Source organism: Camelina sativa, chromosome 13 (assembly GCF_000633955.1).
Source record: "Camelina sativa cultivar DH55 chromosome 13, Cs, whole genome shotgun sequence".
Lineage (NCBI taxonomy): Eukaryota > Viridiplantae > Streptophyta > Magnoliopsida > Brassicales > Brassicaceae > Camelina > Camelina sativa.
In genome coordinates, this window is record NC_025697.1 from 508674 (window position 1) to 535048 (window position 26375).

Sequence of the window (26375 nt, forward strand, 5' to 3'; positions counted from 1 at the left end):
CGTAGTTACGAATTCAAATAAGGCTAGATTGTCATAAATAACAAATCTGGCCCATTACTGAACAAGATATGTATATATTGCGATGGGCCCAAAGAGATTAAGAAGAGTGTCAGTCACTGACCGATAAAAAGACGACGCGTGTCGTACCAGCCAACAAACAACTGTTACAATCTGACGGTCATGAATGCTCTCTGCTCTCACCCTGATTCTTCTTTCCATACTCTTTCTCTCTTTAATGGCTTTCAGAAAGATATTTACGTTTACCAAAAAAATCTTAAACGTTCTCAAACTTCTTCAATGGCGAATCTTCCCACCGTTCTCGTAACCGGCGCTAGTGGGCGAACAGGTAATCACTGCTTTACTTCGTTGCTTTCGATTTTGATTTTAGTTTGCTTTTCGTCTTGTTAGGTTTACTGAGAAAAATTGCGTAATCCATAGGAGATTATGTAGAGTTCTAGGGCTTAGTAAGGTTATGGCTTACGATTCGAACATGCGAATCTCTTTTCGTAGTTGTTATTTGGAGTTTCTGTATATGATGATCAGCTGAACCAATCTGGACTTTAGTTGTTTTTCTTTTGGAATGATCTTTGTTTTAGATTTTTCATGTGATGAAACTTTATGTGGTTGTTTTTCATGGAATTGATAGGCCAAATTGTGTACAAGAAGCTGAAGGAGAGTTCAGACAAGTTTGTAGCGAGGGGTTTAGTTAGAACTGCTGATGGAAAAGAGAAAATTGGAGGAGGAGATGATGTTTTCATTGGGGATATAACAGTTGCTGAGAGCGTTAAACCTGCGGTTCAAGGGATCGATGCGCTTGTGATTCTCACTAGCGCTGTGCCTAAAATGAAACCTGGTTTTGATCCCACCAAAGGTGGAAGACCTGAGTTCATCTTCGAAGATGGACAATATCCAGAACAAGTAATTACCATGAACATCTTATTTTTGTATTTGGCCTTGAATTTTTTGGTTCGTTGCAGTTTAACACGTTTTGATTTTGTGTAGGTTGATTGGATTGGCCAGAAGAATCAAATAGATGCAGGTAGGTGCACTTTTTCTTTCCAATTCGTTTTCACTAGTGTCTTGTGTGCTTTTTTTGGGCTTTTGTCTTGTTAAAGGGTTAAAGTGCCTAATTAATTGAGCTTCCGTGAACAGCCAAGGTTGCTGGTGTTAAGCACATTGTCGTGGTCGGGTCAATGGGTGGAACCAATCCGGATCATCCTTTGAACAAACTTGGAAATGGGAATATACTGGTTGGTGGAAATTTCTATGTGTTTCCTTTTTCAAGTTGAGTTTGTTTTTTTAATATGGCGAGCAACACTTGGCTTCTGTTGCTCAAATTTGGCTACCTTATATTGATTCAGGTGTGGAAGAGAAAAGCTGAGCAGTACCTTGCTGATTCTGGAACTCCTTACACCATAATCAGGTTAAACAAATTCTTTAAAATGCTTCTATTTTAACAACAAGATCCTTTATATACTACTACCACATCGAAATTCACCTCAAGTTCTGTAGTTTAAAAAATTTCAGCTACATTGCTGTCGTGGTGGTAAGCAATCAAGCTTTTTATTTCCGTGGGTCAATGAGTGGTTTTCTTGATATTCTTGAGCCTGTTCTTACTTGATTATATCTGTTCTTGTTTACTCCAAACTTTGTTTGTTGGTGAACATAGAGCTGGAGGACTTCTAGATAAGGAAGGAGGTGTACGAGAGCTGCTAGTTGGTAAAGACGATGAGCTTCTTGAGACAAACACAAAAACTGTCCCTAGGGCTGATGTTGCAGAAGTCTGCATTCAGGTCTACTCACCTGCCTTTATTTTCTTAATCAAATCTTCACATCCTCCCTTCGAGTTCTTCAATCTTTTTATGTAATTATTATTTTCTGATCTTGATTTTTCTTCTATACAAGTACAGGCATTGCTATTCGAGGAAGCAAAGAACAAAGCTTTCGATCTTGGCTCAAAGCCAGAGGGAACCAGTACTCCAACCAAAGACTTCAAGGCTCTCTTCTCTCAAGTCACGTCTCGTTTTTAGATCCTTATCCTTGTTGCGAATAAGAACATTTGAGACATTATGTATCAAACCTTCAACAATAAAATCTCCGGGGTCAATTTGAAAGAGGCCCATAATATTAAAGTACGTAATCTAAAATTCGAAGAAATTTGTTGGGTCTGAATAGATAAAATTTAAACAATAGACAACGTTTGATGATTTATTAAAAATACAGGGCAAAACTTAGAATTTCTTGTTTCTGTCACCCGCTTCATTTGCCTTTCTATCGCCACAAGAACACAGAGTGAGAGAGAGCGATTTGCTCACTTCCGATATCGTTCGGATTTTGCTGCTTCTTCATCGTTCGGTGGCTTCTTCTTCAACCGAAGCAACGATGATGTCGGTGAGGGCAATCAATGGTTGCTCCATCATTCGCGCAGCCACTTCCGGCGGCGGCCCTCCCGTCTCCTTATTTCGCCACCGTATTCAGCGCCTTAGAGCGTCTCATCTCCGTGAATTCTCAAAATTAGGGTTAGATTTTCCATTAATCCGCGTGAAGAGGCGGTTTCTCGGGAATAATGGAGGTGGTGGTGCTACGAGCTGTTCGTCTTGCATTCATAGTCTAGTCGAAAGCGTTTCCGAAGAGCTCGAATCCATCAACAGGCGTAAGCGAAGCCGATTAAGAGTTCGTGCCAGTGTTAAGTACGTTTCAGTATTTTCGAAGATTTTTCTTGCTTTTTAGTGCTTTGTTTTGGGTTGGAGTGGGTAGTTCATTGTTTAATTAGGTGAACCTGTAGGGTGAAATTAACAAGCTATGGAGAGGTTCTGGAGGATAAGCTAGTGAACCAGGAACTAGAGGCGGGCTGGCTTCTGGAGTTTAAGAAGGACGCAGACAGGGTATTGTTGGCAGTTTCTCATAGACGTGATGGAAAGAAGAATTGGATGGTCTTTGATCAGGTTTCACTCCAAACTTTAGTACTCATTTTCATTCTATAGTTTCTGTGGACTGCTTGCAGATTGTTAGACTTAGAAATTTTAATGGTGCAGAATGGTGTTACTTGTTCCATCAAACCCCAGCAAATTACGTACATCGTCCCGGGTGTTTATAATTTTGACCATACAGGACTTACTGATTTTCTCCAGAGGGCTCAGGAGAATTTGGTACGTATTGACATTGTAAAGGTTTTAGAATTGTTTTTCTAGGACTTCAAGTCTAAGATAAAGTTGTCATGTTATCTATGAATGAGCTTCTAGTTATTATTTCGATGCAGGATCCCCAATTGATTGAGTTTGCTTGGATCGAGTTACTTGAGAAGAACAAACCTGTGACGCCAGAAGAGTTAGCAGAGGTACTAGATATTTGAGTTAATATAACGGGTTGAGCCTGTGGTTTTATAATGCTTTTCAATTTGCAGATGATATATGGTCGCTCAGATTCTCTTGAAAGCTATTGTGCTCATTTTTTGCTGTCACAAGACGAGATATACTTTTCTGTCTTAGAGTCAAAAGGTTCTCGATCAATATATAGCCCCCGGCCTACTGAACAGGTATTTCTTCTGCATTTTTTGCCTGTGTTCGCTTTTAGGTTAGGTGATCTATGTCACTAGAAGGGTGTTCTCTGTAGCTATTTTACTCAACAAATCTGTGAAATCAAGAAATAATTTAGTGTAAATGAATTTGTAACAGCGCTTGGAGAACATAGCTTGTTGGGTGATGCTATTATTAGGTTTGATGATATGCAAAGAGAACTTGATTGTGCAAGTTTGGACTCTTCTATTGCTTGACATGATTTTTCCTGAAGACATTTCTCTGATGATGATAGGTGGAAGAGCTTTTACGAAGGCAACGCGTGAAGGAGGCAGAAGAGAAAGAGTTTCAGGAGTTTATTCAATTGTTGAAGTCTGCCAAGAAGGCGCCTATTCACGCCAAGCCCCCCAAATCTTCATGGCTAGCTGATGATAAATTGCAAGATAAGATTGGCTCACTTGAAGCTTATGCTATTGATGCATGGGCAAGCACTGACCAGCGGAAATTGGCTGGAACGGTGAGGCAGCCATAGATTTCTTCTGAGATAATATCTCTTCAGCTGTTACTATGTGGATGTGAAACGAAATCGTTGAATGAATATTCTCTTATGATGTCTTCTGTTCGTTTTTTTAACTGTTTGGTTGTTGAAGCGAGCTGTCAATTTTTGTTGTTGCTTCATGACAGATCTTAAAATCCATGGGGTTACAGAAAACGTCTGTCTCGGCACTAAACCTTCTCGTAGATATTGGATATTTTCCTGTACATGTCAATCTTGATCTGCTTAAGCTGAATCTTCCAACCCACCACTCAGAAGCTATCATTGAAGCTGCTGAAGTTCTTCTCTCAGAATCGTCTGATGTTGATGCGGTGAGCACTTTGCCATGCTTTTGGATAATTGTGTTATATGAAGATATTTATTTTCTCGTTTGTGACGCTTTAGTAAATTCTTGCCACAATCTTTCCCTAAGGTTCAGAATGCTTACTTTCTCAGACTTTGTTTAGGTTAGGAGGATTGATCTCACACACTTGAAGGTTTATGCTATTGATGTTGATGAGGCTGATGAGGTAAATGCTTTCAAGTCTCCTATATTTTTCTGCAATGTGTAGGTTTGAAAATTAAGTCTTATTGCTATCTCATTTAACTGTGAATATTCTTTTCGGTCTATGGAATTTCTGCAGCTTGACGATGCCCTCAGTGCAATGAGATTGCAGGACGGACGGATAAAGATCTGGATACATGTTGCGGATCCTGCTAGATATGTTACACCTGGGAGTAAAGTGGACAGGTAAGTTCGATGCATGTGTCTGATCACTATAGGAGCAAATTTTTTGGGCACTCTAACTTATTAGTATGTGCTCCAGAGAGGCAAGGAGAAGGGGAACTTCTGTCTTTCTGCCTACGGCTACTTATCCAATGTTTCCTGAGAAACTTGCCATGGAAGGAATGAGTTTAAGACAGGGGGAAAACTGCAATGCTGTCTCTGTGTCCGTTGTCCTGCATTCTGATGGCTGGTAACTCAATAATCATTGCTCTTCTCTCTAGTTCTAATCTTTCGTATGCTGTGAACTTTAAAATTACTTTACAACTCCCTGCTACAGTATTGCAGAATATTCAGTAGATAACTCTATCATCAGACCGACCTATATGTTGACATATGAAAGTGCTTCGGAGCTGCTTCACTTGAACCTAGAAGAAGAAGCTGAACTGAGATTGCTGTCTGAGGCAGCTTTCATTCGCTCCCAATGGCGCAGTGAACAGGTTGGTTTGAGTTTTCTGCGGTCTGTTATCAAACTCGGATCATATAAAACATAGTTTTGCTAATGGTTTTATCTTCTATAAAAATTTCAACGTGAAAAGTTCAGTAGAGGCTTCTTTGAGCATTAAGGTTCTTGCTCGATGCTGCTTTTTGTTTGTAACACCTGCTTTTTCGTGGGCTAACGCAGGGTGCAGTGGACACAACTACATTAGAAACTCGTATCAAAGTGGTGAATCCTGAGGATCCAGAACCTTTGATAAATCTCTATGTAGAAAATCAGGCAGAACGAGCGATGAGACTTGTCTTTGAAATGATGATTCTTTGTGGGGAGGTTATAGCAACGTTTGGGTCTCAGCATAATATTCCATTGCCATATAGAGGACAGCCGCAGTCAAATATTGATGTATCTGCATTTGCGCATCTTCCAGAAGGACCCGTACGTTCGTCATCCCTCGTCAAAGTAATGCGTGCTGCAGAAATGAATTTTAGATGTCCTGTTCGACATGGAGTGCTTGGAATTCCTGGTTACGTTCAGTTCACATCTCCCATTCGTCGATACATGGATCTTACTGCACACTACCAGGTAGACCTTTTTACCATCTATTTGGTTATCAATGAGGTGAATTCAGTACACGTACTTGTGAATTGGGATTTCTGCCTTATCCTTCATTTGAACATTAACCACTTCAATAATTTGGCAAGCATGTCGTTTGAATTACAGATCAAGGCTTTTCTTCGAGGAGGTGACAATTTTCCTTTCTCGGCTGGTGAGTTAGAAGGTATAGCAGCATCCGTAAACATGCAAAGCAAAGCAGTGAGAAAACTCTCAAACAGCGGTCTCCGCTATTGGGTAATAGAGTTTCTCAGAAGACAAGAAAAGGGAAAAAAGTACACCGCATTGATCTTGAGATTTGTCAAAGACCGGATTGCATCCCTTTTGTTGGTTGAGGTAATTGTTTAATACCACCAGAATATTCTCATAATAAGCTGATTATAGTAAGTTGAATCACTGGTAAAAATGTTTCCAGGTGGGTTTTCAAGCTACTGCGTGGGTGTCAGAAGGAAAACAAGTGGGAGATGAAATCCAAGTTCGAGTAGAAGAAGCTCATCCCCGCGACGATCTTATTATTTTCAAAGAGATTATCTGAAGAAATTAAAATCACATAGTTCCCGGGAAATTCATCAAAACTCAGATTCTCTAAATAGGGAGAGACCTGAAACTGATAGAGAGCTTGTGTTTGCAAGAGAGGTAACTAATCTTCACTCATATTTGAACTGTGGCGCTGATAGAGAAGTTTTTGTTTCTGCATCCTAAGCCTGTCATAGACATTAGTTTGCTCTTTTGGTGATAAGGAAACTTGCTGATGGACGCAGCCAATGGTGGCTCGAGCTATGATCTGCTTTAAGAGTTGAGCTCATGGTAATATGGTACGTAGTTATAGGGTTCATACAGTTTTACATCATTTGTTATTATCGGTCAATATAGGAAACTTGCTTTTGTTCTGTAGAGCACATGAAAAAAAGGGAATGTGAATACACAATTTCAATGTTGACTTTGATCGATCTAATGTCTGAAACAACACTCGAAGGCCTTGAGAAAAAGTATCCACTTGATATATTAAGTTCTTAAATTTGTTCGTTACTTCCAATTGTGTGGCTTGAAGTTTAAGCTAGGTCAGATATAATCATATGGAATTCACATTATTGAGCCCTTAACTCTAGGCTTAAGGTATATTAATTATCTATAGATTGAAAGTATTATATTACCTCCTTATTTAGTAGTTAAGCTTGTTCTCGCATATTTAGGATGTGGAAATATATCTCCAAACACCCACCATCTGGCTTGACCAAAAAACAGTTTGCGTTTTCTTTCTATTTGCAATGACTTTATGCAAATACTCTCTCGAATCTCGATCTTACATGCTAATGATTGAACCAAATGAGATGGTAGCTTCTCTTTCTCCACGTCTAAAATGTATCTAATTCATGGTTACCTGTAAGCTAATGATAAGTTGAGATTATATAATATAGTTTCTGATAAATATAACAAAGAAAAAGAATTCGAACGTTGTTTAAAAAGTCAAAATCGTACCGGGAGTTTAGTTGCGGTGGGAAAAAAAAAGTCAAATGCTGAAAGTGTACGTCGTAGAAGATAAGCGTATCAATTAAAATTAAATGTGAAGCAACACACACATTTTAAAGAATATTTTCATGTTACTATGTTCCTTACAATATGTTTTTCTAACCATTAATTCCAGTCACCGACTAGCTAGTTGCTAATTTGATATTTTACGGAAGAATAGTTATGCATGTATCATCAACTTATAAACTCGATACTTTATTTCATTCATCATTCATGCAGTTTGAACGACGGCTATGCTAATAACAGAACAAAAAGATATTCAAAGTGAATCTATATTCTATATAACAAAGTAAACCAACGAATATATGTAATGTAACTAGAACCAAAGTGAATCTACAATTTGTATTTTTCTATATTTAATGAAACGTATACCCCAAACTAGGAATGAGTAAAACAAGAAGAAGTAATTTGACGGTTTCGATTATACATCGGGAAACACTAAGTTAGTGCTCTCTATGTCAAGTGGTACGGACGAAGTGAGATCTAAGGATTTGTTTGCTTCTAAAACTACCCTAACAAATACTAGAATTAATTGCACATGCATTATTTTATCGTTACTAATTTCTCATTAAGCTACTAGTATTACTTACGTAAACATACTGATAAATACTTAATTAACAACATCGATTAAAAAAACAACTCGCATGTGGTAAATTTTAACAATATATTGTCGTCTAATGCCATAAATGATTAGTTCTAGGTGAACATTCTTGGAAACAATCACATGTGCGTCTTGGAATTTTACTTGAAATTAATCTCTGACTGTTGTTGACTTCTTGTTTAATTACGTCCAATTACAGAGGATTTATGTGTAAACAATGTAATTAGAGAAATACTACAATATGTACAATCGAGAAAACCCCAACAAGAGTGTGAAAACATTTATGGTGTACGTAACGTAGTATTAGGAAATTTACTACTAGTTTATAAATGCGGTAGCCCTAAGGGAAATGGCTTACGCACCTTGATATCAATTATTTATATGATTCAAAGAATTGTAAAATAGTCGCAATAAATGAAGCCACATGGATATAGTGGTCGAATATTTTATAAACAATTATCATAGTGTAAATATATACTAATAAAATAGATTATAAGTTCTAGTGTTCTACTATACAAATCTCGTAGGTTAAGTTGAGATACTGTTAGAGATTAGTTTCAGTTATCAGTTGTACGTTAGATTTCGAACAAATACGTCTTCTTCTTTTTGTCAAACGATTAAAACACACACACATTTTCCCCAAAAATCAAGAAACACATTTATTCATGTGGTTTTTCTAACCCACGTATATAGTAGTAGTAGTCTCTTACTCCATAAAGATGGCGTACGGACGTAATTATATATGCATAGAGGTACGTATGTATGTGGTAAAACGTGACGATGGCCCTCCGCAATCAGTTGAGGCCCAACTGCATCGACGCATGGTTCTGTTTTAATGTTATGCCGTATTTTCCGTGTTCTTATACGGACGCATATGATACTTTATTAGTAATTGCTAATTAGTAGTATATAATACTGAGAACGTGTTAGTGTGTAAAATATTAGATGGAAGAAAAGGATTCCATTCCCGTTATCAAATAGTATTTGTAACCATTTTATTTTTGTTCTATATAACTACTCAATCATTTCAAAGTTTATCTGAAATATAACCATATGAACTGGATCGGATCGGAGGGTTTTTTGGTTCATGTGGGGATTTCTAATTGGCCACAACTCGCAAAATTTGACCAAAGAAAAAAAATGAATGAGGTGCCCATGTGAGGTCCACGTGCGTTTGCTATCTATTTGGCTTATATATACAAAAAAAAAAAAAAGTTATTAACTGAGCTGCTAAGATTGAATAAACAAACAAAATATATAGAGTATATATTTTAAACATTTTCCTGCTTTTTATACCAATTAACGGTTTTAGTTCTTATATTTTTTTACTGGTTCGTCATATTAACACATAATTAAAAAGAAAAATCTGATTTCATATGGTGGAGTATTTTATAAAAGATGAGTAGAAAACAATAATGAATGTCAATTTCATATGATTGTAATATTAGAAAACATTCTATAAATTCGAGAAGTTTTGTTAATTGCGAATTCGTCACATTGTTACTTTTTAAAGTTTAGTTAGTTTATAAAGTCAGTGTGACCGCCCCATCCCTACGCGCTACGATTCCCCAAGGGCCAAGACTTCAATTTCGGCCGTGAGTTTTCAACGTGTAATTATAACTCGCATCACATGCGCGTGGTTTAATCAACAAAGCCACGTAAGCTACCAGAAGTGTAAGTTACTACCTCACTGGGCCAAGACGCATCTTTATTTGGGCCGACTGATAGAGGCCTATAGTTTTTTACTTTTAACAAGAGACCCGATTATATCACTTTTTTACCCTTGTATGTATATTTTGTTTGGTGTAATTTTTGTTCTTCCCTTTTTCCTTTGTTTTAGGATTTATTCATTCACCTTTGCTGATAGACTTAAGAACCAAAACTCTTATGTAACCTAAACGCGAATAATTATATATTATGAACACTTTTGTTGAGAAAAAAATAATAATAAGTAAGTCTAGAGAAGATCTTTTATTGCTTTACAGAAAGTCAGAAACAAGTGTTGTTCAGTTGTTCTTGTGCATTCTTTTTGGAGAATAAGTACCAAAAGATTGGATATTTATCATTTCTTAGTTCATAGTTTTCCGTAAACTCTTTTTTTTTTTTTTAATTCTTTTGAGAATCGATTTTGGAATAACAGACAAACATATTAGCAAAAACTAAATTACAGAAATAACTGACTAGAGCAAACACAATAATAATTTAAAATGTTAAATAAAACCGAAATAGTCAATTCGTGGTTGAATATTTTTGATATGAGATGTTAAAAAAAAAAAAAAAAAAAACATTTTGATATGCATTCTCGCGAATTCGGTGGAATATAATAGAAATATACTATATTAGATCCAAGAGGGGGAAATTGAATAAATTACACAATTGTTTTTTTTTTGCTTACTTTATAAATTACAGTTAAAGTGTTTTATGTATTAAAAAAAAATAGTTAAATTAGAAAGAATCATAAAATAAAGCCGTAAAGTTGTTTACAAAGGCTTCCCACTCTCCCTCCATAAGTAGCCTTCCTACCTTCCCTCTCCATCTCACAGTTCTTCTCTTTTTTTCTGTCTCTCTCTCTCTCTCTCTTCCACAACCAAACTTTTCTCCGTACTAAAGATAATGGCGGCTAAAGTACTAACATTAATGGCGGTTATGGTGGCTACTGCCTTGACAGTGAACGCCAAAATCCCCGGAGTTTACAACGGTGGTCCCTGGATCAACGCTCACGCCACCTTCTACGGCGGTGCTGATGCTTCTGGCACTATGGGTACACTCTCTCTCTCTCCTCCTCTGTTTTGAGTCATAGCTTATTTGTCTTTCATATTGTAACTTTTAAGATCTCCAAAATGCAATATACCACTAGAAAAGTTACGTTCTTTAAGAAAACTTTGTACCCATATAAATGTTACCACACTATTCACTGAATAATAATAAAAACGATATTGCAGGAGGTGCGTGTGGGTATGGGAATTTGTATAGCCAAGGTTACGGTGTGAACACGGCGGCTTTAAGCACTGCTTTATTCAACAATGGATTAAGCTGTGGCTCTTGCTTTGAGCTCAAGTGTGTCAATGATCCTGGATGGTGCCTTCCCGGAAACCCATCAATCCTTATCACCGCCACTAATTTCTGCCCTCCAAACTTCGCTCAAGCTAGCGACAATGGTGGTTGGTGTAACCCTCCTCGTGAGCACTTTGATCTCGCTATGCCTATGTTTCTTTCCATCGCTAAGTATAAGGCCGGTATCGTCCCCGTCTCTTACCGCAGGTAACTTCATCTCTCTCTCTATACTCTGTTTTTCACTAGGTTTCTCTTTACACTCTCTGTTTTTTTTCCCCTATACTCTGTTTTAACGTTTTTTAACGCCTAACTTAGAAAACACTTAATTATTTCGAGACCGATCCTATGAAACCGCCTAATGTTTGCTCAGTCAAAGATAGTTATAAGGAGGATCCCGAATCTAAGAATCTGTGAGCCTGAAGATTTTCAGAGCCTTCTCGCACGTTCACTCTATTCTTTATTCCACTTGATTTCCCAAGAAAGTTGCTTCCTTTTTTCTTTTATTTTTTTCTCGGGAACCAAAAATGAAAAAGTGTTTTTTTTTTCTTTCTATTAACAGTAGGTTTTAGTTGAGTGTATGCAATTACCTTTTCTGTCTTTTAGTCTCTTTAAAGCCATAACATTTAAAAAACCAACGAACCTAACCTAACTTTTCAATCTCAAATTACCAATACACCCTTTTAACCGGGGTCGATTATTAAGATCCGGGTAAAAAAAATCCCCAAAGTGATTTTGCCTTGAAACTCAGCCAAGATCAGAGGACCGACACTTACTCACTCAACCCCATACATTTTTCGGCTCATCAACGAAACCCAAAACCGAGTCGGGTGACAACGTACTGTATAATAAATTCTCTTCCTTCCATGAAGTCACGTTAAACTAATAAAAAAATATTCAAATGTAACCAAGTTTGTAAAACCAAGTTGTTGTAATTAAGTAATACATCTTTCATATGTAACTTACTAACTATATATTATTATTTTTGGGTGTTGCAGGATTCCATGTAGGAAGAAGGGAGGTATAAGATTTACAATCAACGGTTTCAAGTTCTTCAACTTGGTGCTTGTCACTAACGTAGCCGGAGCTGGAGACGTCAGGAAGGTGAGCGTGAAAGGAACCAACACACAGTGGTTAGATCTGAGCCGGAACTGGGGACAAAACTGGCAATCCAACGCTGTTCTTGTCGGCCAGTCTCTTTCTTTCCGAGTTAAAACCTCCGACGGCCGAAGCTCCACCTCCAACAACATTGCTCCGAGTAACTGGCAATTTGGTCAGACTTACTCCGGCAAGAATTTCCGCGTCTGATTTCTCGAAAATAAAAAGATTCACCTCGCGGAAGATACTGAAGCTTTTTTTTTTATAAAATCAAATATATATATATATATATATATATATTTACGTGTCTTTGATTTAGTTTACGATTTGAAATTGGGGTTTTACCATTTTTCCCTTATTTTCTCAGGGAAAGTATTGGGATTGCTTGATTTGGAAGTTAGGGCTTTATTTTAAAGATTAGGAGGTTGTGTTGTTGTTTTTTCTTTGTTTGGTGTGTTGTGTCTTGTTTGGTATGTAGAGGCGCTGAAGCGGCTGCAAAAAGAAAGGGTTGGGATAAAGATAAATGTAGCCCGCAGCTCTCTTTTACGTTCTGATTGTATTAAAGTATATACTATTATAATGAAGATAACATGGATCTTCGATTTATATAAATAAATAATTGGCTCTTTTTGTTACAATTTATGTGGTGGGATATTTGCTTATGTATTGAATAAGATTTTACAGAACCTTATCTTATATTCTGATAAATTAGTTGATGGACCAACCTAGACTAGACAATCCAATGCACAATGCTTTTTCCTTTGAAAATCCATACGTATTTTGCTAGAATATAATTGTGGTTTTTATGTCATGACAAATTGACGATGTTTCATATGCTAGCATCTAGATGCATTCTATGTAGCATCAGAAGTTCAGAACCGTAATTAAATAAAGAAATATTTAGAGAAATATATACCTCTAAATACCACTCAAATAAGTTATATGGCAAGAAATACCATCATCAAGGTACCCAATTTTTTTTTTTTTTTTGCCTTAACTAAAATTGAAAATTCTTTAATTAAGAAAGCAACACAAAATAGTTGTAATCTCGTGCAAATGTAAACTGAGTAGTCTCTTGCAAAGTGTTTTTACGAATCACAAAATCACGATCGGCCTATTAGCGTCATTGTCTATTGCGTGAGAATCACAAATTGTACCAAAAAATAGTGCAGGTGGTTGTATGTGGCTGGTCGAGATCGATTAATTTTCATCTCAACTGTGGCAAACAATATGAATCTGAATATTTCAGATGTGTTTTTTTCTTTCTTTCTAGTTTTCAGTTTCCTTTAAACAGCAATTCACAACAAGGTCGCGATCAAAGATATAGTTAAAAAAAAAAACAATACTGAATATATCCTAAAAATAATATGTAAGAAAAAACGAAATAATAAAGAATATGTAATATGGTGGGCTGTCTATTTGGTCGGTCTACCTAAATGAATGTTAAAACAAAAAAAGACGAAATCAATGAAAGAACAAAACAAGATAGAAAAGATCTAAGATGGTGGAGAGGCATAAATCCTAATATTATCTCCACCGTAAGAGCATCATTTTTTCGGCACAACAGAACAAAAACAATAGACGAACATAAGAAAATTACAGATGACTTCAACTGTGACTTCTTTCTTATCTGTTTGTTGGGGCAAATCCTTTTTTCTTTTTTATTTTTTAAACAAAGAAAGACACTGACTATTATGAGACGAAATGTTGTTACGACTCATAATAACATATTAAGTAAAAAAAGTATAGAGTTCTAATTTTGTAAGAATATATATAGAGTTTTGATTTCGTTCATATAACATGGTATGTTCTTCAGGAACCAAACATTTGAGAAACAAAAATCAGCTAAAACACTGTAATACAGATGAACTTCTACGGACTCTCGAGTCTTGTTACTATATTGATCACTCCCATTACAACACTAAAACATAATTATAAAAGTAAATATAAATTCATATTCCAGAAAACCAATGGGTTATACAGTAAAAGAAGAAGCAAATATCATTCGTGGTTAAAAACAAAAACAAAAACGTATAAAATTGATTATTCCCTTTTGCTCCAATGGAGACTGCCTTTCCCTTGCATAACTTATCTTAGAACTCTGTTTGAGCTTAAAACGAAATTATCCTCACCGCCTTTAACCGTAGAGTGAAGTCTCCCAGCTGCCCATCCATTGTTCAGCATTCGCGCTGGATCGCCCGTTACACGGCTTTCTTCAGCCCGTGATTCAAATTCCGGAAGCCCATTTGCTTTCCTCTCTTTTCTTCTCTTCCTCTCTTCATCTCTTTCTTTCCTGAGCCAACTCTCAACTGTTCTCATCAATGACTTCTTGCTTGTCTCCTTCACTTTCTCCATTGGCAATGCTAACTGCAATTTCCCGTTAGCTACATACACCTACAATGGCAGATTATAATGTAATGGGTTTGTTATTCTGTAGCAGAGGAGCTAAAAAACAGAGAAAAGAGACGGTGTGGTTATATTACAATGTGTGTTGGCCAATCCTCTAGGCCATCAAATATATGAGTCGCGTAGATTATGGTTGCTCCTCGTTCTTCACATTCCTTTCTTAGAAATTGCAAAAGGTCGGCTCTTGCGAGAACGTCAAGGTCAACAGTTATTTCATCTAAAAGGAGAACCTATAGATAATTCAAGAAAATTAGATTCAGATAAAACTGTTAAAACATGTTTGATAATAAGATCCAGTTATGATCTTAGTCCCATTCTAAACCATCGAACCATTTCTTCTTCTAAACTAAGTACGTTTAACGACAAAGTTTAGGTTTACCTTGAATGGCTTGAGGAGTCCCATACAAATCTGGACACGTCTTCTTTGGCCATCTGATACCTTGTGCAATCTCCATGAGATATCAATATCCAACACCTAACCAACAGTCAATTAGAACAAACCCGAAAGTTAGAGCATCACGTGCATTTGATGTAAAAGCAAGTAACTTCACTCCACATTACAATTAATGATACTTCTGACGCTTTAGTTTTGGGTATGTGACAAAGATCGAAGCTCAAACCATACTCTAGCTGGTTTCATGTTAAAGTTGGAATTCACAAAGAACAAATGAGTCAGGATGATGGCAAATACTCACCTTGATCAACTCATCTCGTCTCTTAGGATCAATACCAGCCACTCCAAATATCATTTTCTCAGCTGAAATGTCCATTTGAATCGGAACTTCAAATCCTGCAAATGCAACATCACGCCTCCACTGGAAACAAAGAGAGGAAAACAATGTTCTCAGTGAACAGTAAGGACATGAGTTCGTACATTAAAACACACACAAATTGAACTAAGGCAAACAACTAGTTCTTGATTCTTAGGCTCTACAGAAAGCTGGAATTGAACAATCCAAATTACAAAATTTAACTTCCAAAATCAGAAGAACTCAAGGATTCACACTAAAATTTGTCATTCAATCACATACACAGAAAAAAAACAAGGAATCGAAAAAAACTCATCACGAACCTCGCCACCAAGATAGCAAAGATCACCAGAAGATGTCAATCCGGTATCGTGAAACGCAGAGCGACCCAGAACCCTAACCATGTGAGGCTCCACCATATGTTTCCCTCCCAATATCCTCAGAATCGTCGTTTTCCCTGGATACCCCCCCCAATCAACGATTCCATCAAATTCAGATCCGAATACACACACATTTCAAGCTAAATAGAGACAAAAAAAGAAAAAAAAAAACAAATTGTGACATACCGGCGCCATTAGATCCGACGAGGAGACAACGATCGCTGGAATTGAGCGTGATTGAGAAATCTTCAATAAGTGGTTTAGATCCCGGAGGTGGATGACCGTCGATTCCAGGATACGTGAAACGTAACCCGGAGATCTCAACCGTCGAGTTTCGCTTCTCTTCTTCCGTCACCGCCATTTTTAGTTACTCTCTCTACTTGTCTTCTTCTTCCCTTTACTCTCTTCTCTTTTCTGCTTTATACTTTTTTTCTTCAGACGTTTTTTTGGTAGTTGGTGAACAAAAGTTATTGAAACCGACACCGTTTTGGTGAAGACTTTTGAACCAATAGCTCACGTGGCGCTTTAAGAGACGCTAGTTCTTTCACATGACGACGTCGTTTGTTATAAATAGGCGACGTGGCTCGAGGAGAAACCATTGATATGAAACGATGTCGTTTCACGGAGTAATGATTTGATTTCCTTAATTGAGATCTGACTGTACTCTTCTTTCTTTCTTCATCGTCGTCTTCGTTGATTTCTCGGGTTGGAGGATCGTTGAAGCTTATCGGAGAAAAATGGCAGCGATTTACAGTCTGTACATAATCAACAAATCTGGTGGTTTGATATTCTACAAGGTACGATCTCATAGTTGTATGTATAGAAGCTTACGCCGAACTCATTTGATGTTTAGTTGCGCCTGATTCATCGAGTTTGTTGTAGGGAGAGACCAAAATTGGACATCACTAGGTTTAGAAGATGCACTGATTTAGCTATTACTCTAGGGTTTGTGATTAGCTCTGCTAAAGAATTGGACTATTTTTTTAGCTTTGATTTGCTTCGCCGGAAACAATTTAAGAAAATAAATTTGCTTCAATTGGAGATCGAAATCTGAAATTGACGAATACTAAGTCATAGACTGTGTTTGGATTTGATTTTTGATCTGTTCTGTGTGTATTTGGTGGATTTTGGGAAAATTCAGGATTGTGGAACAAAGGGAAGAATGGATACGAATGATAGCTTGAGAGTAGCTAGTTTATGGCATTCAATGCACGCCATTTCTCAGCAGCTTTCACCTGTTAATGGCTGTACTGGCATTGAGCTTCTTGAAGCCGACACTTTTGATTTACATTGTTTCCAGTCTCTCCCTGGTAATTAATATCCATCGCCACTTGCAAGATATCTTCATCATCACAATTTCTTTGTCTTGTATGTTGATTGTTGATTCTGCTTTTTTTAGGAACTAAGTTCTTTGTTGTTTGTGAACCTGGTACTCCTCACATGGAGAGCCTCCTTAGATACATTTATGAGCTCTACACTGACTATGTCTTGAAGAATCCTTTCTATGAGATTGAAATGCCTATCCGTTGCGAGCTTTTCGACATCAACCTTACTCAAGCTGTACAGTCTGATCGTGTTGCTTTGTTAGGACGATGATCAATATATTGCTTGTCTCCTGTGGATCTCACCTCACCTCTTGGGTCTTTTTTTTTGTGGTTTTTCTTTTTCCGATGACATTTTGTATGTGATAACATCTGAACGTTGTAAGAGAATCTAAGTTTACAATTACCAAGTTTCGTTCTCTCCCTTACATTGCCAGGAAATTGGGATAACAAAGAAGAGATGTTACTACCAAGCGGGGTAATACCTAAACAGATAGATGGCAAATAGTCTATACATCACTAAACCCCGGTAAAAATCACACCTTGTTTATATCATAATCGAAGGCCTAGGATAATTCACAGCTTGTTGAGATTTTTTGCTGCTGTTGATTTCAATGTTGTTGCTGTTGTTGTCAATGCTGATTTGAGGATTTCGCTGCTCTTTTGGTACCTCCTTTTGGATTTGATGTTCTTCCAGTTTCTTGACGATTTCGGTCATGGTCGGTCTGCTCTTGGCATCTATGCATAAGCACTCGAGTGCAAGACCTGCAATTTTCGAAGCTCGAGTAAGCGAGTATTGACCTTGGAGACGAGGATCCATCACTCGGAGAAGTCTTCTTTTGTTTAGTAAGTAAGGTTTTGCCCAATCCACTAGATTGTGTTCTCCTACTGGTTGGTTCTTGTCGATTGCTCTTCTTCCTGACAACAACTCCAGCAACACAACCCCGAAACTGTACACATCGCTCTTTGCCGATAAATGACCTTTCAAAATTTGACAGAAACATCAGAATCGAAGTTCTCTTCATTGATCACAGTGGCAGAGAATACTCAAATATACCTGTAGCTAGATACTCTGGAGCAGCGTATCCCTGAGTTCCCATGATTCTGGTAGAGACATGACTATTATCACCCATTGGACCATCTCTTGCCAAACCGAAATCCGAAAGCTTTGCATTGTAGTTCTGCAGATTACACAGATACAGTAAAGATAAACTTCTCTAGTTGCATCCAAAACCAAAGCTACACAAAGCGTCAATCATATGTCATACCGCATCTAGCAAGATGTTTGATGCTTTGAAGTCTCGGTATATAACTTGCGGTTGAGCATTGTGAAGAAAAGCAAGTCCTCTAGCTGCACCCTGAGCCATTCTAACCCGCGTGTTCCATGGAAGTGGCTGATAGAATGTTCCTCCTGTTTTGAGAAAAAAAAGAAAGAAAGATTAATCATTGTGCATAAGTAGTTCTTCCATGAGCTTCTTTCTCTTTGAAGATATTTGAACTTACTTCTGAATAAGTGATTCTCAAGACTACCACGAGTCATAAACTCGTAAACAAGAAGCCTGTGCTCCTCTTCCAAGCAGTATCCAATCAGTTTCACAAGGTTAGGATGATCCAGCTTACCTAAGTAATTGATCTCAGCCTGTTGTTCATAGTTTAAAAAAAAAAAGAAGAAGACAAAGTTCTTCAACAATCTTGAAATGGGGGCTTGTCAGATAACAAAAAGGGTTAACTAACTTGAGAAATGTAACTAACCAGCCATTCTCGGTGACCTTGAAGCCCTTCTTGGTTAAGTCTTTTCACAGCAATAACAATCCCGGCCCCCGGTTTAGAGGGAGCTAAGGAAGCCTCATCAATCCAGCCTTTGAAAACACAACCAAATCCACCTTCACCAACTACACTGTCAGGCCTGAAATTCCTAGTTGCAGATTTTAGTTCACTGAGGCTAAAGTTCTTCAGATTAGCATTTTGCAAAATCTCGCCTTCTGTTCGAGGCATATGAGAGAAGGAAGTATTCGACGATCCCTTGCTCCCATCTCTGCTCAAGAATTTCGAACTTAGCCCTACAAAAATACTTCTTTCAGAACATTCAAACACAACAAAAAAAAAAACTCACAAGCCATTGCATTTAGATTCTAAATCTAGAAAGAAAGGTTGATGAAAGCTGATTTTAGCCTTTTAGAGGTCTCCCAATCTAAAAAAAGCTCAAATCTATGGTTTAGATTCCAAAAAGACAACCTTTCTAGAGAGAATAAAGTGACAGTCAATTCCACTTAGCCGACACTGCAATTCNAAGAAGAAGACAAAGTTCTTCAACAATCTTGAAATGGGGGCTTGTCAGATAACAAAAAGGGTTAACTAACTTGAGAAATGTAACTAACCAGCCATTCTCGGTGACCTTGAAGCCCTTCTTGGTTAAGTCTTTTCACAGCAATAACAATCCCGGCCCCCGGTTTAGAGGGAGCTAAGGAAGCCTCATCAATCCAGCCTTTGAAAACACAACCAAATCCACCTTCACCAACTACACTGTCAGGCCTGAAATTCCTAGTTGCAGATTTTAGTTCACTGAGGCTAAAGTTCTTCAGATTAGCATTTTGCAAAATCTCGCCTTCTGTTCGAGGCATATGAGAGAAGGAAGTATTCGACGATCCCTTGCTCCCATCTCTGCTCAAGAATTTCGAACTTAGCCCTACAAAAATACTTCTTTCAGAACATTCAAACACAACAAAAAAAAAAACTCACAAGCCATTGCATTTAGATTCTAAATCTAGAAAGAAAGGTTGATGAAAGCTGATTTTAGCCTTTTAGAGGTCTCCCAATCTAAAAAAAGCTCAAATCTATGGTTTAGATTCCAAAAAGACAACCTTTCTAGAGAGAATAAAGTGACAGTCAATTCCACTTAGCCGACACTGCAATTCCCATAGATTCAACTCTTCTTCTTACTAATAATGGCAACATATTTATCTTCAATTATGAACAAGAACTTCATTAAATCTATAGAAAAAAAAATCTACTTCAATCACGACTAAGCAAGTGTGAAAGGAAACACACACAAGATATATCAATCACCTTCTTTTAAATTGAATAAACAATAAAGACATGAAATTGACCAAGGACTCACATGTACTTGAAGCAATATCTGTTTTGATCCGATTGCTGAAACAACCTCCCATCAAGACTCAAGAAACCAATCACTCACTCGGCTCTATAATCTTCGATTTGAAGAGCAGAAAAAAAGAAAGAAAGATGAGACCTTTATGAGTATTAACACAAACCCAGTTCCAAGGCGTACAAAATGGAGCGAAAACGAAAAATTCCCAGAGAGGAAAGATTGATTGAGCTGGCTAATAATAATCAAAAGCCTAACCTTTTGTTCTCTCTGAGAAAAGTCTTTGTGAGAATAATGAAACTAGCTTAAGTTGAAAATGAAACAAGTGAGAAAGATGTTTTTTTTTTTTAGCTCTTTCCTCTCTCTTTCTCTTTCTGCTTGGACCTTTTGGTGGGTACGCCCTATTGGACTTTGTCTTCTTCCTCATCATCCTTCTCTGTTCATCGTTGACTTGTTGACTTTTCCTTTAAAATTCCACACTCCTATCCACGAGGACAAATAGATACCTTATATTATTATTTAATAAGATTACATTCTTATGTTTTCCTTAACGGTTTTCCAAAAGAAGAAGAAACTAGATAAACTTTTAATAAAGATTTTATATTCAGTTACCTAGTTTGGCTTGTGGTTGTAGGCGGCGAAGATAGTCCTTTGTGGGGAACTAGTGAAGGTTGAGTGGACCAAAGAGAAGAAAGCCTTGTTTTGTTTAGTATGATCCCCCTGGTTAAGAAATCGCTAGGCGTTAGTCGGGCGGCAAAGACGGACTTAACGCCTAACAAAGAAATCAGAGATTAAATAGGATTTAATCAAGGACTAGTTTTATGTATTATATTATATTAAATTAAATATAATTCATTAGTTTTATAGATTATGTCAAATATATATGTACAAATATGTTTAGGCATTATTAATTATTAAATTTAACTAATAAATATACCTCTAGCAAAAATTTATAATGAATAAACTAGTCTTATAATTACAAAATAGTCTTACTAGTATGCAAATAAAGAATTACGATAAAAAAAGAAAAGAAAAAACACTAAAAAGAGAGAAGAAACAAATTAAAAAGTCATAATTCAACTTCCCATATCCCACATCGGTTGATGAGAGAGGAGAGTGCTCACAACTTCACTTATATATAGGCTTTGATTGGTAACATGACTTAACATTGAGTTAAGTTGAGTTATGGACTTAACTCAAAGTTTATTCAAAAATGTTACCAATCAAGAACAAAACTAAATTTTTTTAAGTTGAGTTTGAATAATCATGTGTTATGGTTGATGTACAAATTTGAGGTATATCCTTTGTAAAATTGTTAACTCAAAAGATTATTCAACATCATGGAAATTTTCATGAGTTAGGATGTGGTAAGTTGAGTTAGCTATTTTTTTAATTAAAAAAACGAAAATACAGTTATATAAAACAAAATTTTATTTTTTTCTTTAATTCATATATCAATAAAAAAATACTTTTTATTTTATTTAATGACTTCTTTATTTAGTTATTTTGAATTTCTTATACTTTGCCAATTTTTTTTTTATCGTTTGAAATCAAATTAGGCATAGTTTAAATATCATAAGATTGTAAATATTATGAAATGCATGTAATTATTTTTATTAATATAACTTATTATTAATATATTTTAATTTATTTTATTAATATATATTTTTTATTTTTTTAAATAATTTTATAAAATGTATTCACTAATACTTTTTAATAGTTATAATTATTAATCATTTTCAATTAAAAATATGAAATAATACACACTGCAACATCTATCACAAAAATGTCACCAGTCAATAATTTTGGTAAAATTGATAAATCATATTCTTACAGCAATTCATTACATCAAACTGCTGTTTTTACCACATATTATTTACTCCAAGTTACATCAAATTATAATATTTTGTGCAACTCAACTTCAATAATTCATGTCACCAATCAGAGCCATAGTTTCAAGGTTTTGACGTAGATGAGGCCCATTCAAATTATAAGGCCTTACAAATATTAGTTGAATTTTTGGGTTATTAAATCGGTTATTCAACCGATTTTCAACGCCTGACCAGTATAAAATCGGTCAACGATTTATTTGACCGAATTGCTCATAATCGCGGCGGTAGTGGTCCGATCAGCGATTAAACGGGCGCCTAATCGGTTCGGCGGCCGCGTTTTAAAACAGGGGTATGATCTATAGTCCATATACACTCCTACTCATTATATATAGTGGACTGGAGGTTGCATATATGCTACCAAAGCTACCAAAGTGAAGTATCAGTTTACTTGACTATGATTAGTTCAAAATTTATGGATGTAAACGTATATGTTGTTTAACTTAATCCGAGCATAAGTTTGATTTGTTATCTAGGAAGTAGGAACAGAGCATATGTGAAAAAGAAAAAAGGAAATTTTTTTGGCTACATATATATATGGGCCCAGGGAAATATATTGAAATATTGAACCATAAACTATTATGGGCTTCTATGGTAATATAGGCTTGACTTTCATTCACAGCCCACTGATATAGTTGATGATGTCTAATAATATTTGTATCTGTAAATTAATTTCCAAAATTTTTATATATGACTGTTGGGACACAATTATTTTAAGTTTAATGCATGATTTCATATTTCATTAGGTTATACTTTATACAATTACATAGTTATTTTCCTGAATTATTATATCATTATTCTTGATTTTGACTTCTTTTTTTTTTTTTTAAACATATCTATTGACTTTTTTTTTCTTTCTTATTTGCAACCAGACATTAAATTTTTTAAAAACAGACTTTTGATTTTTTTATTGATTGATTGTATACTTGCCATTTTACCATTCCCATTTTTTTTTGTTTCTCTTGCTAGTTATTTACCCTGTAAATGTAATATAACTAATTTTCAAAATATGTACTTTATTAGAACTAATTATAAATTACTAGTGAAAGATTAGGAAAAAACTTTTAAACCGAAATATATAAAAACTTAACATCTAATGTATTAAAAATTATTATATATGATCTGAGAGAATCGACCAGTTATGTAAAAGGAATATAATTTAGTAATTGAAAATGTCAAACTACAACCAAAATTAACAAACAAAAAAAAAAGAAATAAAAATCTCAACAGTGTGAGACCTTTTCGTCCTTCGTATCTCAATTGTAAAATAGACCTCCGCGAACCGCCTTGGCTCTAACCCAATATCCACCAATAAACTCTTTCGTTTCGAGGGTTTTTTTTTTTCGGAGAAATTAGGGTTTTCTCTCAGACAATTGAAGGTATCTCTTCTTCGATTTCGGGACCAAAGCCGATTCAATTGCTGAATTCTTAACATCATCAGTTCAATTTTTTTTTTTTGGTATCATTGGTTGTAATTTGAAGTTATGTCGAACGATTTAGGTTTTATTTAAAGTTGGGGCGTGTGAAAAGAGGATCACTTGTTTGCTTTCTATCCGAGTCTCATCGTCTTCCGAGATTTTTCCTAACCCTGGAGAGTCACAGTTCCGTGTTAGGGTTAAGCAAGTGTTTCTGCAGCGTTGTGTCAGTGGTGGTTTTGTATATCCGCCGCTCGTTACTCAGGGAGATGGAAACCGACTCGCCTTCTGTTCCTCACAGCTCGCATGATTTGATCATGGAGGTATTGTTTTTGCTTGTGTTAATGATTTATATGGACGTTTTTTTTTTTTTTTTGTAGCCCTGATTGTGTTTCATGACTATTGAATGTATTTTATCTTGTGATATATGCGACTGCTTGGAGTTAAAGTTTGGCTTTTGTTTTTCATGTAGAGGCTTGTCTCTGTGGGTGTTCCTGAAAATTACTGCTCTAATCATGGCCTAGTGGAATTCGTTAGAGCTAACCCGGCCAGGATTTCAGAGTTGGTCTCTGTTATCTTACCTACAGATGAGGATGTTAAACTGGGATTGGCGCAATCTAGGGAACGATCTCGGAAGTCTGCGGTGAGTCCTACCGTGAAAAAGAGGTTCAGGGAGAGCATGGATATGCTGCAGTGGTTGATGTTCCTGGATGAGCCTGATGCTTCTTTGAGGAATCTAGCAAAACTGAATCTTGATCAGCGAGGTGTTTGTGGATCTGTCTGGGGACACAATGATATAGCATATAGGTGTAGGACATGCGAGAATGACCCAACTTGTGCAATCTGCGTGCCTTGTTTTTTGAATGGGAATCACGACTCCCATGACTATTCCATCATCTACACAGGCGGTGGTTGTTGTGATTGTGGGGATGAGACAGCATGGAAACCAGGGGGTTTCTGTTCAAAACATAAAGGTTCTGAACAGATTCAACCCCTCGCAGAAAATCTAGCAAATTCAGTTGGGCCGGTACTTGATGCCCTTTTTGCTTGTTGGAATAACAAGCTCTTATCTGCAGAAAGTATTGGTCACAAAGGTGCGAGATCCAACGATAGTCTTGTGGTACCCCAAAAGATGTCAAACGAGCTGACATTTATAGTGGTTGAAATGCTTCTGGAATTTTCTAAGTCCAGTGAGAGTTTGCTCAGTTTTGTTTCTAGAAGGATTATCTCTTCAAGTGGTTTGTTGAGTATTCTCTTAAAGGCTGAGAGGTTCTTGGACCAAGATGTTATGAAGAAACTACATGACTTGTTCCTCAAACTAATAGGAGATCCTGTTTTCAAGTGCGAATTTGCAAAAGCATTTGTGAGTTACTATCCATTTGTCATAAGTGAAGCGGTTAAGCAGGGTACTGATAATGCATTCAAGAAATATCCTCTACTGTCCACATTTTCTGTGCAAGTCTTCACGGTGCCAACTCTAACACCATTTCTGGTCAAGGAAATGAATTTGCTAGCCATGCTTTTGGGATGCCTCAGTGATATCTTTGTTTCTTGTTCTGGGGAGGATGGTGGGCTACAAGTATGCAGAACTCTTCTTTTCCTTTTGTTTGGTTTAGTGACACTTTCTACTCAGTATTGTATAATTATAATGGTGATCCGTTTTATTTCCGCTTTCATTGTGCTCCTACTGAAATGTATTTGACGGTTTTCTTTTGTAGGCTACAAAGTTGGATCGGTTGAGTGATACAAGTGAACGTGTCATTGGAGACTTGAAATTTGTTACGAGCCATGCTATAGTTTCTAAGTATGCAACACATGAACACCGGGAGTTATCAAGATCATGGTTGAGACTCTTGACCTTTGCTCAAGGAATGAATCCTTTAAAAAGAGAGACTGGAATCCCTGTTGAAGACGAAAATGATAACATGCATTTGTTCTTTGTTTTGGATCATTCTACAGCTGTTATTCACTCTCTATTGGTTAATGGTACGTATTCTGCTGCTAGTGATGGAGAAATAGAGAATGAGAGAACCGCCAAGGAAGAACTTGACAAGGGTGAAGGAGATGGAAAACGGTATGCAAAAGTTGGAAGATTGTCACATGAAGATTCGGTATGTACTGCGATGGTAAGCAGCAGCTCCTTTGATAGCTCAATGGCCTCTGAAGTCCACAGAACTGATCCTTTCCATGCCCGGCTTCCTTCTTCTGCCATATGCTTGATACGCGAATGTTTAAAAGTTTTGGATACATGCTTAGGAAATGATGAAGGTATATCAAAGTTTCTTTGCAAGTTTTCTTCTCCTAGCGGCAGAAGCATCCCTGGAAGTAAGATGTCGTGGCCAAGCAGAGACATGTTAAAGGTTGAAACTGGAGTAGGTGTATCTAGTAATCTTGCCAGTTCTAGTAGAGATTCAAGTACTGGCTTATCACCATTATGCGGCGAAATACAAACAAATCTTAGCTTGGATAACGTTGGTGGACCGAATGGGGTGGTTCAGACAGATATTACAGCCGACTCTAGAGGAGTATCTTACAACTCTGCTGATTTGACAAAGAATGCATCAGGAGTACATATACTTGGTCTGTGTGATTGGCCGGACATTAGCTATGATGTGAGTTCTCAGGCCATATCAGTTCATCTACCATTGCACCGGTTACTTTCTCTGCTCATAGAAAGAGCATTAAGGATATGTTATGGAGTATCTGCATCGCACAATAAAGTCGGTAATAGTCATGAGATCCTACATGCAGACTTCTTCAGCTCTGTGATAGGAGATTTCCATCCTTCTGGATTTTCTTCACTCGTTATGGAGCATGTTCTACGGGTTAGGGTCTTCTGTTCCCAGGTTATTGCTGGAATGTGGAAGAAGAATGGGGATTCTGCATTAGTATCTTGTGAGTGGTATCGGTCAGTTCGTTGGTATGTGAGAATACTATTGCTTT

The 26375-nt window shown here is 36.8% G+C and overlaps 7 protein-coding genes across 14 annotated transcripts in view; 5 read left to right on the top strand and 2 right to left on the bottom strand.

Moving 5' to 3' along the window:
* LOC104734226 (uncharacterized protein At5g02240) lies at positions 235–2157 on the top strand. Its single transcript, XM_010453754.1, has 7 exons — positions 235–346; positions 647–918; positions 1003–1039; positions 1153–1250; positions 1362–1423; positions 1670–1793; positions 1911–2157. Exons 1-7 carry the CDS (start codon positions 298–300, stop codon positions 2028–2030), a joined length of 762 nt encoding a protein of 253 aa, XP_010452056.1. The 5' UTR covers positions 235–297; the 3' UTR covers positions 2031–2157.
* On the top strand, positions 2243–6894 carry LOC104734227 (ribonuclease II, chloroplastic/mitochondrial-like). 4 transcript variants are annotated; one of them, XR_759065.2, is made up of 15 exons: positions 2243–2690; positions 2786–2945; positions 3036–3149; positions 3260–3337; positions 3404–3535; positions 3811–4032; positions 4200–4382; positions 4518–4580; positions 4695–4801; positions 4878–5027; positions 5115–5274; positions 5460–5855; positions 5994–6221; positions 6301–6521; positions 6599–6894. XR_759065.2 is itself a non-coding variant. In XM_010453755.2 (14 exons), the coding sequence occupies exons 1-14, from the start codon at positions 2383–2385 to the stop codon at positions 6418–6420; spliced, it is 2421 nt and encodes an 806-aa protein (XP_010452057.1). In that variant the 5' UTR covers positions 2243–2382; the 3' UTR covers positions 6421–6894. The 4 variants fall into 4 exon arrangements, 1 of the variants encoding a protein (XP_010452057.1); XR_759066.2 differs by having other exon boundaries at positions 6606–6894; XR_759064.2 differs by having other exon boundaries at positions 6626–6894.
* LOC104734229 (expansin-A9-like) lies at positions 10533–12793 on the top strand. The gene is made up of 3 exons (XM_010453756.2): positions 10533–10777; positions 10959–11277; positions 12066–12793. The coding sequence occupies exons 1-3, from the start codon at positions 10630–10632 to the stop codon at positions 12373–12375; spliced, it is 777 nt and encodes a 258-aa protein (XP_010452058.1). The 5' UTR covers positions 10533–10629; the 3' UTR covers positions 12376–12793.
* LOC104734230 (ABC transporter I family member 20) lies at positions 13992–16121 on the bottom strand. 2 transcript variants are annotated; one of them, XM_019235059.1, is made up of 7 exons: positions 15887–16121; positions 15644–15777; positions 15267–15386; positions 15118–15201; positions 14951–15046; positions 14649–14801; positions 13992–14559 (listed from the first exon to the last, which is right to left on the bottom strand). In XM_019235059.1, the coding sequence occupies exons 1-7, from the start codon at positions 16059–16061 to the stop codon at positions 14254–14256; spliced, it is 1068 nt and encodes a 355-aa protein (XP_019090604.1). In that variant the 5' UTR covers positions 16062–16121; the 3' UTR covers positions 13992–14253. The 2 variants fall into 2 exon arrangements, with proteins under 2 accessions (XP_019090604.1, XP_010452059.1); XM_010453757.2 differs by lacking the exon at positions 15118–15201 and having other exon boundaries at positions 15887–16117.
* Positions 16352–17445, top strand: LOC104734232 (trafficking protein particle complex subunit 4). The gene is made up of 3 exons (XM_010453762.2): positions 16352–16497; positions 16842–17010; positions 17100–17445. The coding sequence occupies exons 1-3, from the start codon at positions 16438–16440 to the stop codon at positions 17294–17296; spliced, it is 426 nt and encodes a 141-aa protein (XP_010452064.1). The 5' UTR covers positions 16352–16437; the 3' UTR covers positions 17297–17445.
* On the bottom strand, positions 17402–20472 carry LOC104734231 (probable serine/threonine-protein kinase NAK). Of its 2 annotated transcripts, XM_010453760.2 has the most exons (7): positions 20387–20472; positions 20141–20231; positions 19401–19708; positions 18526–18661; positions 18291–18433; positions 18080–18203; positions 17402–18003 (listed from the first exon to the last, which is right to left on the bottom strand). In XM_010453760.2, the coding sequence occupies exons 2-7, from the start codon at positions 20190–20192 to the stop codon at positions 17570–17572; spliced, it is 1197 nt and encodes a 398-aa protein (XP_010452062.1). In that variant the 5' UTR covers positions 20193–20231; positions 20387–20472; the 3' UTR covers positions 17402–17569. The 2 variants fall into 2 exon arrangements, with proteins under 2 accessions (XP_010452062.1, XP_010452061.1); XM_010453759.2 differs by having other exon boundaries at positions 20141–20461.
* Positions 23261–26375, top strand: part of LOC109124637 (E3 ubiquitin-protein ligase PRT6) — a 10789-nt gene continuing 7674 nt past the window's right edge. Inside the window, exons 1-4 of one of the 3 annotated variants that reach the window (XM_010453765.2) lie at positions 23262–23396; positions 23518–23755; positions 23905–25011; positions 25151–26207. In XM_010453765.2, coding sequence (XP_010452067.1) covers positions 23702–23755; positions 23905–25011; positions 25151–26207 — 2218 coding nt within the window. In that variant the 5' untranslated portion in view covers positions 23262–23396; positions 23518–23701. Of the gene's footprint in view, positions 23756–23904; positions 25012–25150; positions 26353–26375 lie in introns of all 3 variants that reach the window. The other 2 variants (XM_010453766.2, XM_010453764.2) reach the window with 2 other exon arrangements.

Coding starts and splice junctions, on each gene's coding strand:
- LOC104734226 (XM_010453754.1), top strand. CDS start 298: ATGGCGAATCTTCCCACCGTTCTCGTAACCGGCGCTAGTGGGCGAACA. Junction 919..1,002: donor ATGGACAATATCCAGAACAA/GTAATTACCATG, acceptor GATTTTGTGTAG/GTTGATTGGATTGGCCAGAA. Junction 1,251..1,361: donor TTGGAAATGGGAATATACTG/GTTGGTGGAAAT, acceptor ATATTGATTCAG/GTGTGGAAGAGAAAAGCTGA.
- LOC104734227 (XM_010453755.2), top strand. CDS start 2,383: ATGATGTCGGTGAGGGCAATCAATGGTTGCTCCATCATTCGCGCAGCC. Junction 2,946..3,035: donor ATTGGATGGTCTTTGATCAG/GTTTCACTCCAA, acceptor TTAATGGTGCAG/AATGGTGTTACTTGTTCCAT. Junction 5,275..5,459: donor CCCAATGGCGCAGTGAACAG/GTTGGTTTGAGT, acceptor GGGCTAACGCAG/GGTGCAGTGGACACAACTAC.
- LOC104734229 (XM_010453756.2), top strand. CDS start 10,630: ATGGCGGCTAAAGTACTAACATTAATGGCGGTTATGGTGGCTACTGCC. Junction 10,778..10,958: donor TGATGCTTCTGGCACTATGG/GTACACTCTCTC, acceptor ACGATATTGCAG/GAGGTGCGTGTGGGTATGGG. Junction 11,278..12,065: donor GTCCCCGTCTCTTACCGCAG/GTAACTTCATCT, acceptor TGGGTGTTGCAG/GATTCCATGTAGGAAGAAGG.
- LOC104734230 (XM_019235059.1), bottom strand. CDS start 16,061: ATGGCGGTGACGGAAGAAGAGAAGCGAAACTCGACGGTTGAGATCTCC. Junction 15,778..15,886: donor CGTCGGATCTAATGGCGCCG/GTATGTCACAAT, acceptor GGGGGTATCCAG/GGAAAACGACGATTCTGAGG. Junction 15,387..15,643: donor TTTGCTATCTTGGTGGCGAG/GTTCGTGATGAG, acceptor CTTTGTTTCCAG/TGGAGGCGTGATGTTGCATT.
- LOC104734232 (XM_010453762.2), top strand. CDS start 16,438: ATGGCAGCGATTTACAGTCTGTACATAATCAACAAATCTGGTGGTTTG. Junction 16,498..16,841: donor GTGGTTTGATATTCTACAAG/GTACGATCTCAT, acceptor GGGAAAATTCAG/GATTGTGGAACAAAGGGAAG. Junction 17,011..17,099: donor TTGTTTCCAGTCTCTCCCTG/GTAATTAATATC, acceptor TGCTTTTTTTAG/GAACTAAGTTCTTTGTTGTT.
- LOC104734231 (XM_010453760.2), bottom strand. CDS start 20,192: ATGGGAGGTTGTTTCAGCAATCGGATCAAAACAGATATTGCTTCAAGT. Junction 18,662..19,400: donor AAGGTCACCGAGAATGGCTG/GTTAGTTACATT, acceptor TATGAACAACAG/GCTGAGATCAATTACTTAGG. Junction 18,004..18,079: donor TCCAGAGTATCTAGCTACAG/GTATATTTGAGT, acceptor AAATTTTGAAAG/GTCATTTATCGGCAAAGAGC.